Source organism: Hirundo rustica, chromosome 9 (genome assembly GCF_015227805.2).
Source record: "Hirundo rustica isolate bHirRus1 chromosome 9, bHirRus1.pri.v3, whole genome shotgun sequence".
NCBI lineage: Eukaryota > Metazoa > Chordata > Aves > Passeriformes > Hirundinidae > Hirundo > Hirundo rustica.
The window spans coordinates 9,877,706-9,898,143 of NC_053458.1; the positions used below are offsets into that span (position 1 = coordinate 9,877,706).

A 20,438-nucleotide genomic window follows, 5' to 3' on the forward strand; every position below is an offset into this window, starting at 1 on the left:
CACAAAGATACTGCAGAGATGAGTCTGCTCTGCCAAGGTGAGCTGGAAACAGCAAACTGATGTGAGCTGGAAACAGCAAACTGATGTGAGCTGGAAACAGCAAACTGATGTGAGCTGGGGTGGGGTAATGGGTGGCCGACAGGAACACTACATGAAATAAAACAAGGGCTGATGTGTCATCTATCACCGAGCCTGACAGCAAAAGGGTGTTAATAAGCCTCAGAATCGGGGTCAATCTAAGCCAGTCATCATTAGATTGGCAGATGTGACAGACAATTGATGGGAAGAAAGACAGAAGGATGGCTCTGCGGTGAGGCAGCCTCCCAACTACAGGATCAGCAACATGGGAAATTGGGATGGCCCTCCCTGCTCCCACTACACATTATTCCTTGCAGTCATGGACTCAGCACACCTGCCATTCCCTGAGCTTTGCACTTCTGAATGATCAGGTCCCATCTGACAACCCTTGCTGCCAGCAGCTCAGCTGCTGATGGAACACACGTTGGGACCATGGGCACCTGCGCCTGATCTAAACCAGTCACACACAAAGTCCTGTTGAGCTAGAGCTGAATGAGGTGTGAAAGACACTCAAAATTTGCGGGGCATCACTCTCAGGGTGAGTGACAGGCTGGCAGTCTGAAGGACAGACCACTGGTGGTCTGTCTGGATGGCACACGTAGCGCTGGTGCTGATCCCTGTGGGCACATCCTTCCAGTTACCTGGGACAACTACTGTGTCTGCTTAGACTTTCAGCCTTCCAGGACAGGGACCATCCCACTGTGCCTGTGCAATGCCTCATGCAGCCCTATGCAGTGATCTTCATTGAGCGGACTTCTGGGAGGAGCAAGTACAAACTGTAACTCAAAGGAAAGGCTTAAAACGCTGATGAAATGGAAATTTAAGTGGACTGGACTTTAGCAGAGCCTGGTTATTTTACTTATGCTCAATGCCTCAGCTTTGGGTCTCCAGAATTAGAAACAGCAAGCTCTACTCTGCATGTCCCAGTAAAAACTTGCTGCGGTGGTGAAAACATGAGAGAAAAATCCGAACATCTGCCCCTGTGCCACTGTGGTGACATAGCAGCACTCCCAAGGGGCTAATCTGGATGCAAATTCCACAAAATATCCTGTTTCAACTGAGTCTCTGCTCATTTCCATGCAGTTCCCTTTTCCTTGGAGGCACCTGTTGCATCTAGGTTGCCCTCTTGGCATCATCTTTGTAGCTGGAGGGGGTCCCAAAGGAAGTGGCAGGGAGGTGCTGAAGAATTAATTCACAGCATGCTGAGTGACAGCAGCTGGCAGCTGCCTGTTCAAGCTTTCCTGTGTGCCCTGACAAGAAGTCAACATGCATGGGGACTTGAAGCATTCCAGATGTGACTAGTGCCCACATCTGTGTCCACGCTCTCCTTCCTAAGACATGTTTACTGGCAAGAGGCAGCAAGGCATTGAAGCAAAGGCTGCAGGCGCTCACTCTAAGCACCAACCCTCTGCACTCAGCCCACAGGGATGGCAGAAGAAGCCCAATGAAACCAACCAAGTGCACCTCTGCTACTCTCTTCCATAGCAAAGCGAGGTCAGGTATGCAGTTACCTCACACTACAGGGTAAGGCTGGATTTATCTTGCCAGGATCTCTGTCTCAGAGGTCTGTTTTCTGCAACACACGCTGTTGGCTTTAGGGGGATTCACTCTCCCACCTCAGGCTGAGAGACACACATGCATAGCCAGGGACAAGTTTCCAACCACGTCACGAAGCAGAACCCAACCACATGGAGCTTGACCTATTTTCTGCAAAAGCAACATGATCACAGATTGATTTAGGACAGTGGTGGATACTGCTTCACCTGCATGTGGGAAGCGTGGCTCATCTTTGAGCTCCGAAGCCTGGGTACGTCGAAGGGAACAATGGCATCCTGGAAACCTTCAGCAGCCTGGCTTGAATGTGGTGCAGGCTGCACGTGGCACACTGGGCCCAGGGCTCTGGTTATATCTAATACTTTGGACACCTGGGGAAGCATTTCCTTTTATGTTATGTGAAACTGCCCTCTTCTGCACACATAAGCGTGTGGTAAATTCAGAACTAAGTCCTGATTTTTTACTTTTTAGATTGAAGTTGCTCAGAACCTTGATCCTTACATCTGACTTTGCGGTGTAGGTGTACAACATTTATCTGCACCAGTGATTAAGCTCTCCTCTCTCGTGGAGAGGCACATAAGCTCGTACACACACACATGCTGGCACAGGCACAATGAAAAAGCGTTTGCTCCCCCACTGCTCACCTGCCAGCTGGGGTTACTAAACTTTTCCCTTGAAATAAAAATGCTGTGGAATAATAAGTCCCACCTGTCGGCCATTTCTTTTTCTTTTTTTCCAGGTCCTTCTGCTCCTTTCATCATAGCTACATGGAAAAGCCTTGATGTGTTATAGCTGTGTGTGCTGGAGTAAAGGCCACCTCAGCTTTTCCATTATAAACCCCAGTTTTGAGGGGTTTATAAAACTCTGCTTCAAGAAGTTTGCTCCAGGGCTGTTACAAAGCAAAGAAATGGGGCTGGAACCAGGATGGAGTTTATTTTTTCTCCTCCTTTCTTAATTAAAATTTGGCAAGTGATTGATCCACAATACAGGCTAATCACTTGGGGTAGTCGTTTGAAAAATGCATTAACAAGAGCTGAGATGTTGAAAAGTCGTTAGGGCTTACATGGTGCCAGGAAGGATTGGAGTAGTTTGTCTTAAAGTTGCCTCTTAAAAAAAAATGGTATGATGTCTGCTATAAATCGGCTAAAGCAAGGAAACTCACAAGGAAGGATTTAGGCACTTCCTGCTGTCCTGTGGGTCTAAAAATGGGCAATTTCCATGCAGAATATGTTACCAGGCACAGAGAATAAAGGGACACACAAAAAGAGCAGGCAAAGAAAGTAAAATCAAAGCAGAGAAATGACAGGAGGGACCCAAACCAAGAACCAGCTTCTTGCCAGGAAAGGAACTGAATGCCAAGATCCAATTCTCAACCAAAGTGTCAGCCTCCTCTCCCACCCATGCCTCCACACAGTGTGGAGCTTCCTCTCTGCAGATGCTAATTCCCAGAGAAACAGTTGTCCTCTACTGCCAGTGTGGGGTACCCTCCAGCTGTCAGGTAATGGGGTTAAACCACCAGGGGAACAACTTTTTTCAGGAAGCCTCCTCAAACAGTGGAGCTCACCTCCACACTGCTGGAGGCCAGAACTGAAGAATGCTAATTAATAACCAGAGAACCTCATGGCAGATGAGAACATCACGAAGGCTTCAAGTGCAGCACCTCTGCAACTGCTGACTCAGAAGGTCCCTATATGTTGCTGAAGCACTGAGGAATCACCCAGGAGAGCTGCTCTGTATCTGTGCTGTTTTGTACAAAACCACTCCAGCCCACATGGGATACAAGGTACTAGAGCCTAGAAAGAGTGGCAAGGCTAAGAATGTAGTAATTACCAAAGATATAAATGTGTCAACTGCAGAGCACACATATATATCGATGGATCCCCTGGAAGCATTTTGTGATGAAGAAGGGTTTTTAGAAGTGATTTTTTCCTGCTCTTGTAGCTGTCATTTTCAAATAAGCACAAGACAGGCAGGCACAAGCCTGAAGTCAGCAAATACTCATGGGAAATGCTCGATCTGGCTTGTACAGGTGATGGGGGAAACTCAGTAAACTGCATTTCTCAAATAAACCTGTCCTCCTTCAGCTCTTGCATCCACCAACAGCTCCATCACTGGCAAACAGCAGCCTGACTTAGGTTCCAGCTCCAGTTACTTCGTAAAGGACACCAGGGATTGGGAAACCACCCAGCTACAGCTCAGACAAACATCAAGTACTAGCCAACCCATTCCCTAGACAAGATCACCTCAAGCTGGATTACTGCTCACACATCAACCCTGTTCTCACAAACCTCCAAGGATGGAGGCTCCAAAACTCCTCATCAAATCACTACAGCAGATGGCCAATCCCTTCTGTTAGAGAACTCCTCAGGAGAAGGAAAATACAAATCTCACCCACTATTAGCTGTAGGGTCCCTCTCAGTTAATGGGGAAGGATGGAGACGGGGCAGACTCTTGCAGAGGGAGATTGATCCCCTACCACCCCATGACTTGGGCTGCAGTCCAACAACCAGCTGAGGATGGACACCCACCACAGGGACTGTCAATGTTCAGGGAAAGGAACTTCACCTGCTGCTGTCCAGGCTAAGTCTTGCTCCTGGCAACACCATTTCCTCTCTGATCTTGGAAGAACCTGCACGTGTTTTCAGGGTTTCTAAAGGGGATCACAGGTAAATCATTCCATGATCTTGGTTCTCTTAAGACATCTCCAGGGTCCATTTCTGCAACCCCAGCCTTCGCTTCAGAGCTGGAGTCTCCTCTGGTCAATGTTTCAGCCCCAGAATTTGCAGCCTGCTGACATGTTGAGCTCCAGCATGATTAGAACTAAGCTAGAGAGTCCAGCAATCATTTGTAGAGTTAGTGATTAAAAGTCTCTTCCTTGCCCTTACTTACAGAACAGATATAATTTGGAATTGAATGTTATGAGCCAAAGTCCAAAAATTTTATTTTCAAAAAGTCTAAGCATTTTAAGATCCAATCCTCATCAGTGCCCTAAACACTATTAAGTCAGACATTCAGATCATTGTACTATTGTATCCTAGAAAATGTTTAAACCTTAGGTCCACAGACACATGTGAGCATCAAATTTCACCCTGTCTTCAATACCTTGCAGAGGTTTAGAAGTGCTCCCAGGCACTCTGAGCCTTCGGTCCCAGGGCCTTGCTCAGTACATGATCCCTGCTCTCCCAGACACACTCACACTCTAAGTTAGTATTAGATCCTGGCTGGGGATGTGAACCAAAGGCACACAGGAGAAAGGGGACTTTTCACCAGCATGGATGGCAAATCTCCAGATTGTTCAAAAGGGGCCGGAAGCCTGACACAACCCGCCTGCTCCAACTCCTATTAACTCCAACAAATTGTTTACTGCAGAACAGAAGAAAAATGCTGCCCCTCTCCCCCAGCCAAGTCTTTCCATGTGTGCTGCACGCGCAGGCTCCCTCCTCCCAACCCCACTGGGGAGCCAGCTTTATACCCAGGGAAAGGTAACAGCGGCGATTATTACACACACTATCCCACAGCTCCTCGCTTGTTAAAAAAACCAAGAGTCTCTTTTGTGCCTGAAATAAAAGGAGATACCTTAATTAGAACAATGCAGGTTGGTAAGCATTAAACACTGAGCCCAGCTGCTGTGTGCCATTAAATTCATAAAAAGGGAGGGGGGAAGGAGGGCAGTCTTAACGAGATTACACACATTGACTTTGATCAAGACACAAAAGCACCAAGGCGTTCCAGGGTTTTTATTGCTGTCTTCAGGCTACATTTTAATGGTTACATTAGAAACATGCGAACACAGGCTGGGAGATTTTTTTGAGATGGGAGAGGGAGTGCAAGCATGCACTCACATTGTGAAAAGGCCTGCTTTAATAAATTGGGGGCTGCAGGGAGAGGCTAGGACTGGGGAACACATGAGTAGTCACTTATTAATTGCTTCCCCTATGCGAGTGCCAAGTCCTAACATGATGTCTTGCTGGACTATTCCCATCCCGCCTGCCTGGTCAGCAAAAGAGCCACGTGCAGATCACACACAGCCAGCTCCATCGCCACCTTTCTCACGGGATTCTAGGGGGAGATGGCTTCCCCTCTGCAAGGGAAATGTTAATCCCTCAGCACCTGGAGTGCTTTTCCCTGTTCTCATGAGCGGCTGTGTGTGCTGAATGTGACAAAGAGGGACCTGACTGAAGTTGAACTAAGTTGCTGCTGAGCTTAAGAACAGCCTGAAATTGGTGCCACAGATTTAGAAGATGACTTGAGGCTGGTGGGAAGAGGAGAGGACAAAGACTTCAGAGTAAAGAAAATGAAGAGGAAATTAGTGTTTTATCCTGTGCTCGTAGCACTGCTGAAAGACAAGATTACTCTTCATTTAGCAAAGGTGGCAGAGCACATATTCATCCAGACACCTCACAGCTACATACCCACATATGTGTCTTTTATAAGATGCTGCTAAAATGTTTACAAAAGCTTGTATAATGTAAATAGTGATGGGGTGTAGCTGAAGAGCTATAAAATACAGCCCAAGGGATAGCCAAGTTATTGAGTTACTATTAGTACTCAAGCCCACAGGCACTTCACCATCCTGGTAACTTTTCTTGGACAAGACTTTTAAAAGACAGGATTTAAAGGAGCATGATCAGCTTAATCGTAATTCCAAGCACACAATGTGTTTTATAAAGTAGAGTAATGCCTTCCAGGAACAAGTTTTTAGGGGTGGCATTCCCTTACATTTTTTGCAACCCAACGCTGTATCATCTTGCTAACAGGAGAACAAGAAAGCACAATTGACTGTTTTCCACTCCTTGGCCTGAACAAAATGAAAGCTTGAAAATCAGCTGCAGAGGGGACGTTAAAAGCTGATTATAAAGCCCACAGTTTTAACACAGGAAAAGAAAACACTTAATTTAATAACACCTTAAATTTTAACCTGACGTCCTTTAATAAATGGATAAATTACTACTCTACTGGGTCACCTATTCAATGTTCAAGATAGTTCCCAATCTTCTAAACAGAATGGCATATGCTTGAAAACCACCCAGTGCTATTCCAAATAACTTAAAAAATATAGATTCACATTATAAAAGCTCCTTCCATATCCTTTCTCCTGAAGATGATTCCCTTTGTTTCAGGGGAATATTATGTTCCTCAGAAGCTAACCCATCCCATGAAATCTCACTCAATTTGGCCTCCATTCTCACTCCTTTACCTCTCTGCATGGATGCCCCACAGGAAATTACTGAAAGACAAGGTGGCCCCTGGCACAGAGCTCTTCCCACAGCAGAGGAAAAAGCACGGGACAGAACAGAACTTCAACTCAAACAAAACTCTCTCCTGTCAAAGCTAGAGTGGGGTGTTAAACAGACAGGCTTGGGAAATCTGCAAGCACAGCACTCAGATTGTTTAAAATAAAGCAAAAAGCACCCTTCCCTGTGGCAATCTAGAATAAAGTATCTGAGAAAAGAGGAAAAAGGCAGTAAGTCAATAAGAAAGCAGTCAAGAGCCTCACCAGAGTCCGCAGCCAGCATTCTTCACAGTGCACATGCCAGCACTGAATGGAAGTCAGGGGCATTGTGTAGGAGTCCTGAGGAAAAGAAGCAAACAGATTATTTCCATAGCAGTGATCTAGTGATTCTTCACTCCCAACCCCATCACAATGCCTTTTTTTGTGGGTAACAGTCTCGTATTTTGTTAAAAAAAGTTTGGTTAAAGAACCAACGTGTGTAATATGTAAGTTGTATTTTTGCAATGTTTGTATAGAAGTGGCAGAAAGTCTCCTTCAATCTCTTTTCTTGGCTTCCCAGAACTACTGTTGGAAGCCCATAATCCACTCAAGTGATGACCTGGCTCAGCACAGCTATCACAAAAGCATCTGAAGTTGCTCTGACCACCTGCCATTATTCTCATCAGAAAGGTCACCAGATCATTTGAAAACCAGTGACAGGGTAAGATCAACCCTTATCACTCAGCTCTGCAGGAACAGTTTAACTACATCCCAAGAAAGCTGCTGCTATTTCCGAAGACATGTATCTTCTATCATTGCTAACAAACCTCTGGAAATCAGCAGCAAGCTGTTGTCCCTTCTGTGGGATGAGTGATAAGGACTGCACGCCCACACCTCCAAGTTGTGAGCTGGCTGGGAGGGAGAAGCCTGTGCATCAAGCTGAAGTTGCAGAGGGAGCTCTCACCCAGCACAATGTTCTGACCTCAGCAGAACACAAACCCAACAGGAGATGCAGAGCCCTGCAGGCTTGGACCATCAGAGGGAGCTGCTGCCCTTCCTGAGAAAGGCCACAGCATCAGCAGAGAGCACGCAGGACACTGGCAACTTTTAAATGCCCAGGCAACATCCCTGTTCCCAAATCAGAGAAGGTGAACCTCTGATCACAGATTCTGCTCTCTCCTATGTACCTAAATTTGCACTTGCAGGAAAAGGATGCTGGTATCTGGGAGTTTTCTACAGGAAGGCAAAAAGTCTTCTGAAGTTGGGCCTCTCTTGCCCTGATACAGAGGGCCAGCTACAAATACCAAAGAAGCAACCGAATTTGTACAAAAATTTGTGTTGTTAAGACCTTAATCTGGAAGGCTAATTGGTGATGAGTTCCCTCAGACTGCCTGAAAAAGAAGAAAAGCTTCTCCCCTCCTTGGCAGAGATACCGAGACATTTCTGATTCATTACCACAAGTGGAGTGCTACTCACCATGCAAATGAGACATTTATAGCGGTCCCCACGGGAAAGCTGCCTTTCTAACTCACGGACACGAGCCTTTAACGCTTCAAATGTTGTCACTGCAGAGTCTTCTGTAATTCTGCAGAGGATGATGAAGAGTGAACATCACTGAGCGCACAAGACTGTTAAGAGTTTGGGGGGAAAAGGATCCCACAACAGGTACTGCACAGGACATGGCATTGTATTCAAGCTGATACATCCAACTTGGGTTAAAAGGATTCTCAAAAAGCCTAGTGTGAATTCTTTAAAGTGTCTTTCTAAACACTTCCAAACACATCACAAAGGAACACAACCAGTGCTGGGGTTGCCAGCTTCATACAGAGCAAGACACAGACACTTAAAGAATAGATATTTTTGTTGTTGTTTTTTTTTTTTTTTTGGTTTTTTTTTTTTTTTTTGTTTGTTTGTTTGTTTGTTTTCTGCCTTTTTTCTTGTCTCCCTTAAGAGATTACTTAGGACCACATGCTTAAGACAAAGTTCTGTGTGTTGCTTTAAAGCTGCTGAGATAACTTTTTGTGGGCAATAGGAGCTGTTCTTCCCCTTAGGGAATGGAGGCCTTTGCTGGCCATCAGCCTCCTGAAATGCAAAATCAGCTCATTACACAGGATCAACACCATGGCTTATATCAATGAAAGCCCCAGCTTTTTGATTCTAATACTGAAAGAACGGAGAAACCAAAAGCATTGGACATGGTGCCAACGGGGTGGCTATAAAGGCAGCTTTACAATCTCAGCTTTCCAATTTCCTAGGGTCATTTTTGATGGGCAGCATTATCTCTTTTGTCACAGAGGCACTGTGCTGAGGCCAGGCAAGTGTATTTTCAGGGTTCTGCAAGGCTGGTGAAAAGAGCAACTTGCCAACCTAAAAGCAAGGGCAGACAGCAATGTTTAGCAAATGAAATGCAGGGAGCATTACAGACAAGGATGCATCACTCCAGCATGCTGCAAAATCCTATTTCTACACAGTGTGGGCATAGGGAGGGGCCCTCAAGTATTCCCCAGAAAAGATTTAAAGCATTGACATAACAGCTTTCACTTTCTTGAATAAAAACAAAACCAACAATTTTCACGTGTGTCAGTGAATTTCTGGAATCTCCAAGCAGATTCCAGCTCAGAAGAATCTGAAGAGCATCTCCACACCAGAAGCTGCATCATCAATCACAAGATAACCCACAGTGGCACCTATGTCTTCTACCTTTTTAGAGGATGATTCATCAACAGGTGGCTAAAGCACAGCTCTAGAGGAATTACTACAACCAGTAAAGTGAGCTGCAATCTCAGCACTCTAGCTGCAGGCAGGCACTCACTCCTTTGCTCATTAGTCACTTGTCACCAGCACGCAGGGAGGGACTTTGGGTATCTCCCACAAGCTGATTTTGACGGCTTTTCCCAAGGCTTTGGTAACAGAACTAGTCAGAGAGATCTTGGGCGATTTTCCTATTTATGACACCCCAGAATAAAGTGAAGCTACTGGAATATATATGGTTAACTAGCAGTGTTTTAAAGCTCCTTCAACTTCACTCCTGCCTTTGTACTGATGAGACACGCTCTGCATGAGCTGAGATCTTCATCAGGAGGAGATTCATTGCAAGTGACAGCTGGCAGAAAATGGAAACAATTTTAAAACTGAAAAAAAGGTAAAGAAATACAAATGTCCCATGTTAGCCTAGTGGGTGAGGACTGTCTGGGGACAGGGACACTGTGGATTCAAGTCTTGGAATCCATAAATATTCTTTGGAGCAAGATGAAAGAGTTTCAATACGAGACAGTTCTCCCTGCTGTGAAAACACCCACTTGCTCCTGCTCATTGGTATAAATTATTACCATATCCCAGCTTGAGTTCTCACCCTCAAGGAAGAGTTGCTAGTGTTTTCAAAGAAAGTCTAGAAAGGTGTTAGTTTTGTCCAAGGAAGAAAGAGATTTATTTATTTATAGCTTGAAGATTATTGTTGGCTGAGAAAATTGTTTCCCTTCCAGTCTGGCCCACCGTTGAACTGATGCTGGCTGAAGACTGCAGTTGAATTTGACTTCACGGAATCCATTTCTCCTTCCTGCATGCACAAGGGCACTGGAGGCGTAAAGGCAGCGAGTGTGACTCCCACCCAAAGGAGGTGGCAAGCAGAACCTTAACCCTTGCTAAATTCTCCTTCTACCATCTTTGGAGCTACTTGTCCTCCTCAGATGGGTGGGCAAGTCAGAAAGGAAAGGGAAAAGTTGATTCCTTGAACAGTTACAAATAAATGCCCATTCATCCCCAGTCCCAGCCCAGTAACAGTCAAAACTTGAAAAGGAAAAAATTGCCACTGCAACTAGAGAAGATAGAAAATGGTTTGTTTATAGAAATCTAAACAGCTGACCCCCATTGGCCAATTTTGGAAAGTCTCTGAGATAATCGCACCTGTCCAGTAATAAACGAATGAATCAGAAAAGGAGGCTGAATAGAGGTATAAGCAATAATGCTCAGAGGCTGCCTGATACAATGGCCAATCAATAGGAGGGCTGTAGATCAGGGTGCTAGTTAGCTGGAAAATTACCGCACCGCTGCGTGCGTCACGCTGTAGGGATCCTGGACAATCAATGTGGGAGGTATTGATTTAGTTATTATCACTTCATACGCTCCAGACATTGTTAAATATACATTTATTAACAAGACTGGGGTGCATTGGTAAGAGAGGGAGCTTTAGCCACTGCGATACCTCCCAGTGCTGATCAAGGCTCAGCTATGACAGAATTTAAACTCTATGTTCTCCCTGCTAAGCAAACTCACAGGACAAATCCCGACGCACAGCACAGTGCTGAAGACACAGCTCCTACTTCACGTGAGAGAAAGGAGTGTTGGCCGTAAGTGAATATTTTGCACTTGAGATTTCAGGAAAACCTCTCGGAGCAGCAGCAACAAGGGATGTGGCAGCCAAGGGTCAACCCAAAGTGAGCAATAATTGCATGGTTGCTTCGGAAAAGCTGGAGGAAATGAGGTCAAGGGAAATAGGGAGAACATTAGTAAATAAAGGAAACTGAAAATACCTCCAGGGATGGAATAAAGACGAGAGTCACTTCCCATGTGTCTGGCTCCCGTGGTGGCCAGCACACTTGGGACACATGCCATTCCATTTAGTGTCATTTTACCGTCAACCTGCTGCTTGTATCCTAAAGATAAGCATCGCTTAGGAGCAACTCTTCCTGCAGCAGCAATCCTGGGAACTCCCTCAGGATTCCCTCTTGTGTTTGCACCTTGTGTGTGCTTGCCTGGACACAGCTGGGAGCAGCCTTGGGCAGAATTTTTACAGGGTAACGGCAGGGTGGAGCGAGGGTCAGAGAGCCAAGTGCCATGGACAGGGGAAGGCTGTGTACAAGTTACCCTGCCAAGTGAGGCAGAGGGAATTACGGAGAAGGAATTGGCTCTCTGCTTTGCCTTGACCTCATGCTGGATGCAGGAGGACTCTTAACAATTTTTCGCCTCAGCGCTCTGATTTGACGTGTTTGGATAACGTCATTTATCAGCCTCCAGAGAGACCTGCTGAACACAATGCCTGCCAAGAGCTGTACCTTGAGCCCCAGTGCTCATGCTCTTCCAGCAGGTGTGAGAGGCCTCACTGACACCTGAACTGTCCTCCCTGGCTGAGGATATATCAAGAGGGCACCTCCATCCTGAAGTAGAGACTCGCTGTGACATCACCACACACACAGGGGAGCCTGGGTGAGAACGTTTACACAAGAGCAAAAACAGGAAGGGAGCGCTCCTTGTGGAAGAAGCTGGGTCCTGTATTTCTCCCTGGACTTTGTGGTTAAGTTTTCCACACCTTGGCAGTCACAGCTGAGGATGCTGCGTATCAAGAAGCAAGTCTGTGAGACCGGGCAGACAGCACGTGATAATTTTCGGTCTTTGTACCCTATGCATATTTTTCTACTATCCATAGCATTTTCCCCTGAGCATTGAAAATAAGAACGCTTTCTTTCTCTGAGAAAATCCTTGCTTTGCTGAGGTAAAAGGCCAGAAGAAGTGCACAGAAATACTATGGGAGAGGAAAAATCTGTAGCCCTCCTGGGAAATCTCCCCTGGGAAATGGCCACCCCCCTCTTCGAAAAGAAACTTTAACCCAAACACTGGTTATTTGTTAAACATTAGCATGCATGTGATCTTTGTTTCTCCAAATTAAATCGAGCAATTCCTACCCGCTGTCCCAGTGGGCAATCACAAGCAATTCCGTTAATTAAATTATCTCTGATTCTGCAGCTCTGGAATCTCTCAATTGACTAAGTCTGTGCTTTATCATCAACAAAATACTGGACCAAAAAGGAAACAAAAAAATGCTGATGTCAGTGTGAGCGGCTCCGGTTAACCCTTCCCAGCTGGGTATTGAGGGCTGCTCAAGAAAGTGTTGTACTGGAACAAGCCCAAGAGCCAGAGCCTTGTACCACAGATACCAGCAGCAGCTGTTCACTTGTGTTTCCTTTCCACTGTACAGAAAAACACAAACACCACACTGTCCCTGCATCCAGCATCCTGCCTATTTGAGAGGAACAGAAAGATGCGAACTGTTAGCTGCTGAAGAAGCAGGAAAACACCTCAAAGAAGCCCTTGCAAATACCCCGTCCTCATCTTATCCAGATCTCATTTGATGTATCCTGCTGTTGAGGAGTCTCCATAAAACGTTCCCCTTTGGTTTATTTCAACTGGATATAAATTTTCCTTTCTTCATAAATGGCTACACTGTACACAGCATTCCATAAATTTTTACAATTCCACTGTTTGTATGTATCTTGTAAAAAACGCTTAGCACTGATTAAATGCACCACCAATAAAATTTCATGGGCTACTTTTGACACTTGATATTCTGACCTTCTCTCTTCCTCATACATTTATTTTCGCTTTCCTATGCCTGTAAGACTGGCAGACTGACAGTGAGGAAAATGTAGACTACCACTGACAAACCTGAAAGTGATGTATTTATTTTTAAACAAAGCTTTTATCCTCCCTTGTCCAAGTGGAGAACCCAGCAGAACATACATGCTACCTCCCTGCACCAAGGGCAGAGGTCATGTCACTAGCAGCTTACATATCATAAATATTAGAAACAGACTGGTCGATGCTTTGAAGGCAAAGTCAAGCTAAAGTAAGATTCCAGGAGCAGAGAAATTGCCCCAAGCCATATCCAACCTCAGCTGTAGAGGACAATTATCATAACCACTACTACACTGCAGGAGAGAAAGCCTGGTGCAGTCCCTGGTGCTTTGTGGGGCACAAATCTTCAAGACTTGATAAAATGACCCCAACATCAGTGCACAATGATGCAGTTGGCAAGCCTCCTCTCATAGCCAATTTACATCTGGGTGAGAGGGCAACTCTTTCAGAGAAGAGATCCCGTTTTATTAGCCTGTAACATGCTGTGCATAGCTCTGTGACACCCAGGAGCACTGCAGAACGGCAGTGATGCTGTCTCAGCTCTCACTCATACACTGTCCTCAACACAACTCCCTCAATACTTGCGTTTCAAACACTAACTATAAACACCCCTATGGTTTTTTGGGATAAGAATTGCTTTCGCTTTCAACCTGATGAAATAATCTGTCCCCACTTTCAATTTAGCAAGCATCACCCACAGCAAGTACAAGAGCTAAAGATACAGGGACTTTATTTTGGCAGATGTGGGTGAGCAGCACTGAAGTCAGTGGGAGATCCACAGACTTTGAAAGGACTTTTACACTTACTGGAGTGCAAGAACACAACGTAAAGCTGAAAAAGCCCCTCTGCTACTAACAAGCAAAACACTTAGATTGACATGTAAGTTTTTAAAAAGAAAAGTGGCAGGTGGCTTTAAAAGGAAACAGACACAGCTCAGGCATTTTCAGTATCTTAAGTCTCTGGAAGAAGCCCAGTGTCAGGCACTGGTAGCATATTGACTGTGAATCACCCCACAACATGTGGGCTACCAGACTGGCACAATGTACTGAGATTTCATTTCACTAGATGAGCTGGTTATAGCAGAAAGACTTTGCATGCCTTGATGCAGAAAACTGCCCAGCAAACCTGTTTACAGAAGAGCCACGTCAAATCACACCAAGTGAAGTTTAGACCCTCTAAAGGGTCTGCAAGACTGCCAATGCTAAAAGAAATCTCCTGGCAAGATATCAACATTTTAGGAGTTGGCTTCCCCTTTATTTAGCTAGAAATCTCATTTATTTGGTTTATTTGTTTTTAGACTAACCTCCTTTAACGAAGCTGACTTATAATCCTGTAAAACGTTGTCACATGTATTGAGGAAATTGGCAAGGATGCTAATTTATTGTCCTCTAGGAAAAAAAAAGCCCTCTTTCCTTGATTAATGTATGTTTTTGTATTGTAAGATATTAAAGAATGTTGCTTCACCTGTAATTATAGAGAATAGTTTACTCTGGCAAAGTGCCCTGGCTTCTGGTTGCCAAGTTATGAATAATGCAATGTTCCCCATTCTAATTTCCGTGTTCTAAGTTGTGAATTTGGAGCAGGGTGCATGCAAGGGCACACACACACGACTCCGAGGCGCTCTCAGTCACGAGCGCCTCTATTTTATACTTGCTTGCACAACTTGTTAATACTGGCATCTGCTTGCCAAATTCAGAGTTTGCTTCTGACTAATTTTATCTTGATGCAAACCAAAAATGTTGTCTCTTTTTTTCCCCACAGAGGAATTATTTCTCTTACACTCGCACGCACCGTTGCAATACCACTAAGGGGAGCTTACCACTCCAAGAAGGCGTTTTAAGCTGCATTTAGTAGGGACTTGGGTAAAGATTCCCTGAAGAATTTAATGACAGAAGAATTCATTTTGCTTTCATATCTCCCCCGCCTCCGTAACACAGAACCCAACAATGTCTTTACAGAAGCGGGAAGTAAATCCAGGCGCTGGCTCTTTCTCTTCCCTTTTTTTGGCCCGTGTTTTGCTGGGACACATGTGCCCAGCCCCAATCAAAACAGAGACAGATGGCACCGCTGATCATTCAGAATAGAAGGAGCCTCAGAGTCAGCATGTTTAGATGCATTTGTAGGGCTACGCAGTATCCACTGGCCACTGGGACTGATTTAAAAAGGCGGCGAGCGAAAGTCTGAGCTTGCGCCAAAATTTTAAATGTGCCATTTGAGCAATTATGGTTCAACATGAAAGCTGGGAGAAAGAATGCATAGGTCATTCTGATTAGATTTAGAGACTATGTTCCCTGTTCCAAAGAGAAAATAAATGCAATCCCATTGCTTTACTGGAGCAGATTTGGCGATAAAGAAAAAAGCCATGCTATGGAAAAGTGGTTTGCTGCAGCAAGGTTTTGTTGAGGCAGCGCAGGCTGAATCAGAAAACGATTCTCTAAACAATGTTCCTAAAGAGAAATAATTACTCATCTAATGTGTTAATATCTTGATTCACTTTTCAAATGTATCCTTCGTCCTGGAGATCCCAATTGTGTTTCTAACAGATCTGTGAGGGTGCATTGTGGTCTCTATCTTAAATACAAGCCAGGACCACAAAAGGCAGGAGGTGGAAATGGAAAATGCAGCTGCTCTCCTTCCTGAAGCATGCAGGCTAAAGGTTCCAGCCTACAGACACTTGCCTCCATCCACAAGTAAACATGTTTGGATTATGACCAAGCTCCGTGTGTAGCCAGGCAGGTCTATTTTTCTACTGGAAGACTTATGGCAGCTGTAACTTGTCATCTTACTGTGGCCTGGAGCTGGTCTAGGATTATTGGTAGCTTTGGTTGGACGATCAGGCACAAAATTATAAAATATCCATGAAGTGAAAGAGGAATAGCAAATTTCTAGGGCTCAGAGTTGCTCAGAAGGTTGGACATGCAGCCGAGTCTCGCAGCCAGCCCCTGTGAGCAATTAAATAAATGTCTTCTACTCCCATGGCCACCATCCAAACGACTGAAATAAACAGGAAATATCTATGCTACTACAGCAGCACTTGGATTCATCTATAGCCTTTTAAGGGCTTTACTGTGGAGGTGATACGCTTTCCAGAACCTCCATTCATGATCGCTGATTGGAGGCCCACAAGGGCAGCGCGATAACACATCCTCCAGACAGCTTCCTACAACTGCTGCTGCCGCCCTAGAACTTCGACAACTGTTGCTGTTTCCTTTACAGGGAAAGAAAGGATCCGAATTAGCATCATTTAAGGTAATCGTGCCTTCAAAAAGAAACACGAGGCTATTAAAGGAGGCCAGGACACATTAGTATCATATAACCAATTGTGGTCCCAGAGCTAGAAAAGGAAACCAGCAGCGCAGTGGAAGGACAGGTCATGAGCCAGCTATCTCAGGGAAAAGCAGGAATGCTTATGCAATTGCATGGGAAACAACAGCTTTTTGCAGACAAAATCATCACAAACGAAGAAAGAAGATAATGGAGAAATAGGACAAAGTGCCTGTAGCAGTGGAGTGTAAGGTTAGGAAAAGCACACTGAAGTGAGGACAAAAAAACAACATGGATATTAAACTACTTTAATTGCATTATTTGCTATTACTTTGCTTCTGTAAAGGCAGTGCTGGGTTCTGTGTTACAGAGGCAAGGGAGATTGGAAAGCACAATGAATTCTTCTGTCATTAAATTCCTTGGGAAATCTTTACCAAGCTCCAACTATGTGTGACTTAACACTCCTCCTTGCAGCAGTAAGCACCCCTCAATTGTACTGCAACTATAAGTTGCATGCAAGTATAAGAGAAATAATTACCCACTCTACAGTTGTCCCAGATATGGTTTAATGAGAACTAACAAAACTGGTCCTTTTTAAAGTCCTGTTTCATATTTATACTTACTAACTGTAGCCTAAGAAAGGCATAAACTACCAAGAGCTGTAATTACAACCATCCTGTTGTCATACAGCAGCTGGCACAGCACAAACACTTACTGAGTCCTGCCACAACAGTCAGTGAGTGCCAAGAAAAGCAGCAGCCCTGTCAGCACCAGCACACAGCCAGCCTGTGCAGCCAGGGTTGCCCCTCAGCAGATGCAGGAGAGAGAGCAAACCGGCAGCGGATGGGGCACAACATGATCCCTTTTCTGCTCTTCAAAGGAACGTTTTCATCCAAACAGGGAGTGCAAGCTACATAAAGATAATTGTTACTTTTCTCTTGAGAGCATCTGGGCACCACACAAACATTTCCTAAAAAAAGAAATAGTATCAGTCCCTGCTTCTTAATTCTTGCAGCATAGCTAAGGGATGTGAATAAACAGTCACATCCTCAAAGTATTCTCAGAAGGAACATGGCAAGATTCACAATGCTCCATCAGAGACAATGTTAAACACAACAGGCTAATTTTAGGGACAAGTCCTCTCTCTGACAAGCTGCTCACACATCTAAGGGCAGAATTCGTCTGCTAGAAGGCAGCTGTTTGTGTTTTATAAGCTAAAGTTTCCCTTACCTATGGAATAACTCCAATATTTCACAGGGAATCATCATCCATCTAACTGAAGTACCCTCTAACAGACCATCAGCCTCATATCCCCTTTGAAATAGCACAGCTGAGCACTTGCTGGGCCACAATTTATTTTTTACCTTCTAAGACATCTTGGTAACTCTATAGCTCAATAGTGACAGTCGAATTTCACACTGCGATGGCCCCCCATCGATTTTTCATTCCCAGGAAGCAACTCTACAAATTAAAGTTAACAGCATTTCTGAAACTAAGAAAAGAAAAAAGAAAAGAAGGGGGAGGCAAAAACACATAAACTGCAAGGTGCCTAAACTGCGCCCCGCAATGTAGGAATAAAATTTCATCCTGGGTTTTTCATCAGTTATGGGATAGGGATGCAGAACCTCCTGCCCCTGAAGCCAGCAGATCCCTTGGGTTTGCAGATGCTTCAACTTTAAAACATCACAGGTTCAAAAGAAATAAGAGTCCCTGCCTATATGAAGATGTCAAAGTCTATAGAAAACTGCCTTAAGGCATGAAATTAGACCAAATCTCTGGACAATGCTGCACTAAACAGAGATACCACCCACCCCCAGGTCTGAGCTTGTACAGTCACAGCCTGCCTCGCTGAGCTTCCTTAACCCCTGGCCAGTGAAGAACCAGACACTGATACAATTTCAGTTTGCACAGTGGCTGTAATGTTTGAGACCATTACTGTCACATGCAACTTCTCTCTAACAGTTAAAAGAGGGAGCAGAATAAAGAAGCAGAGCCCAGCACTCTGCTCTCCACTGTCACATCCCAGAGAAAGAAGTAATGCCAAAGCCTCACTTCATAAAGAAATGAAGTATTTATCTCCATACCCTTTCAACACCAGTATACAGTACAAACATGGTATTACATACTACTGAATTACTGAAAAGGAGTAAAACCTAATAAAGATAAAAATCTGGACAAGCAGCAGAGCCCAGCAGCTCTTTCTCAGTCTTTGACGATCCCACATTTCAGTTCAGTGTCCTGAATCCTCTCCCAGGTTCACAAGGGCTGCTCTAGTACTGGACCCACCAGCAGCATCACGCTCTCGGCTTAGCAGAGCACAAAGGGTTAGTTCATCTATGACTCAAGTTAATTTTTTAAGTCTGTCTTTGCTATGAGATGTTCTTGTCTCCCATCAAAGCCTATTAATGGTACGACACTGTGGAGAAGGCTGGGTAGCGTTTATCCTATGGTGTGAATTCTCAACAGCTTCTGTTTTCCTCTGACATACCAGCTTAAGTGTGGCCCCCCCCCTTTCAGGCCTCTGCTAATCCTCTGGCTTCACCCTCTGCTCCCGCCTGGACATATCTGCCTGGGAGCAGAGTCTCCCCAACAGACACTGCTACCTTCCTGACTGCTCTCACATGCCTGTCTCTTTGCACAAGGACCCCAATCTAAACTTTGTTTAATTTTAACTGATGCTCCTCCTTGTGCTGCTGCACCAGAGCCCCTCCAGAGCCAATGTTTCAAACCAGCTGGATTGGAAATAGGCGAGGTGAGGGGGAAGGGGAAGAAAGAGGAGACAGGAAAAATAAAACAAATACAATTGCTTTTTGTCTCTAAAAGCTTCTTTTTAACCCAACAAGCGTCTCATCCAATGAAGCATGATAAGCATGAAGTGTTATATAAAGAAGATAATTATAAAGGGATTTAATGCTTGGCAGGCTCGTATTGCAAGGTTCAGAGCAGAGGTAGCATACTCACTTAAACAGCCTTGTGTCCGCGTTTGCTATTATGCAGGCAGTGTGGCTGGGGCCAGCGGAATCAGAAACAAGATTTGGTAGTGTTTTTAAAAAAAACCAACAAAAAAAAGCACAGCCCCCTTCCCAACGAGGATGGCAGTTTCGGTCCCACCTCCTTCCACTTCTGTCCCATCCCTGATTAATGATGTTGTCTGCCTGATTTATGACCCACCCCAACAGATTAGAGTTTCCCTCTTCAACCTCCCCCCTTTTCACCCCTCCCAGAAGGCACAGCCACACTCCGCTGGAAATATTAGAGAATTATTAAATAAACATTCATACGTCATGTCTCTTCCCATACTGAGCTCATCGTAGTCAATGCTCAGCGGCCGGGCCCTGTTTGCTTTGGGGCTGACACCAAACAGCTGGAGTGATTCATGGAGAGGCTGGCTACAATGCTCTGTGCCATATATCATGCTCGCAGCGCTCCCTGCCCCGGCGGAGATAAACTGATCAACCACAACGGGCTGGAATGAATTTATGACAACACAAAATTGAGGAAAACAAATGGGAGGTGACCCAGTGGGCCACTAACCCAGACTCTCTCGCTGGCCTGCAATCTAGTCTGGTAGCAGAAAGCAAAATTGAACATTGGCACTCTGAATTAAGATGCTGGCTTTTAACCCCGGGGAACCTCAGTTTCAAAATGGCACCAGACCCTCACAAGGCAGGGAGGAAGACTTTTTGTGGGGAAGGTGCTTTCTGCAGCTCTCTGTGAGCAGCATTTCTTCTGCTCAAAGTCCAGCATCAGTGGAGGTGTCAGAGAGAGTGCCTGGGTAATTAGGGACCAGCTGCTCTCTGAGCAAAGCCGCATCTCACGCTGAGGTAAACGAGCACTGCACTGGCTGAGCTTTGCCTTGGGTCTTCAGCAGACAGGCAGGGCTCAGATGGTGTGATGGCTCTTCATCTCTCCAGAAGAGCCT

At 45.0% G+C, this 20,438-nt stretch overlaps 1 protein-coding gene across 7 annotated transcripts in view; it reads right to left on the reverse strand.

Moving 5' to 3' along the window:
* Window positions 1–20,438, reverse strand: part of RNF220 (ring finger protein 220) — a 219,671-nt gene that overhangs the window by 3,536 nt on the left and 195,697 nt on the right. For 4 of the 7 annotated variants that reach the window (XM_040073570.2, XM_040073574.2, XM_040073575.2 and 1 more), the window contains 2 exons: window positions 8,321–8,429; window positions 7,130–7,204 (listed from right to left, as the gene is read on the reverse strand). In XM_040073570.2, coding sequence (XP_039929504.1) covers window positions 7,130–7,204; window positions 8,321–8,429 — 184 coding nt within the window. Of the gene's footprint in view, window positions 1–7,129; window positions 7,205–8,320; window positions 8,430–19,477; window positions 19,523–20,438 lie in introns of all 7 variants that reach the window. The other 3 variants (XM_040073571.2, XM_040073573.2, XM_040073572.2) reach the window with 1 other exon arrangement.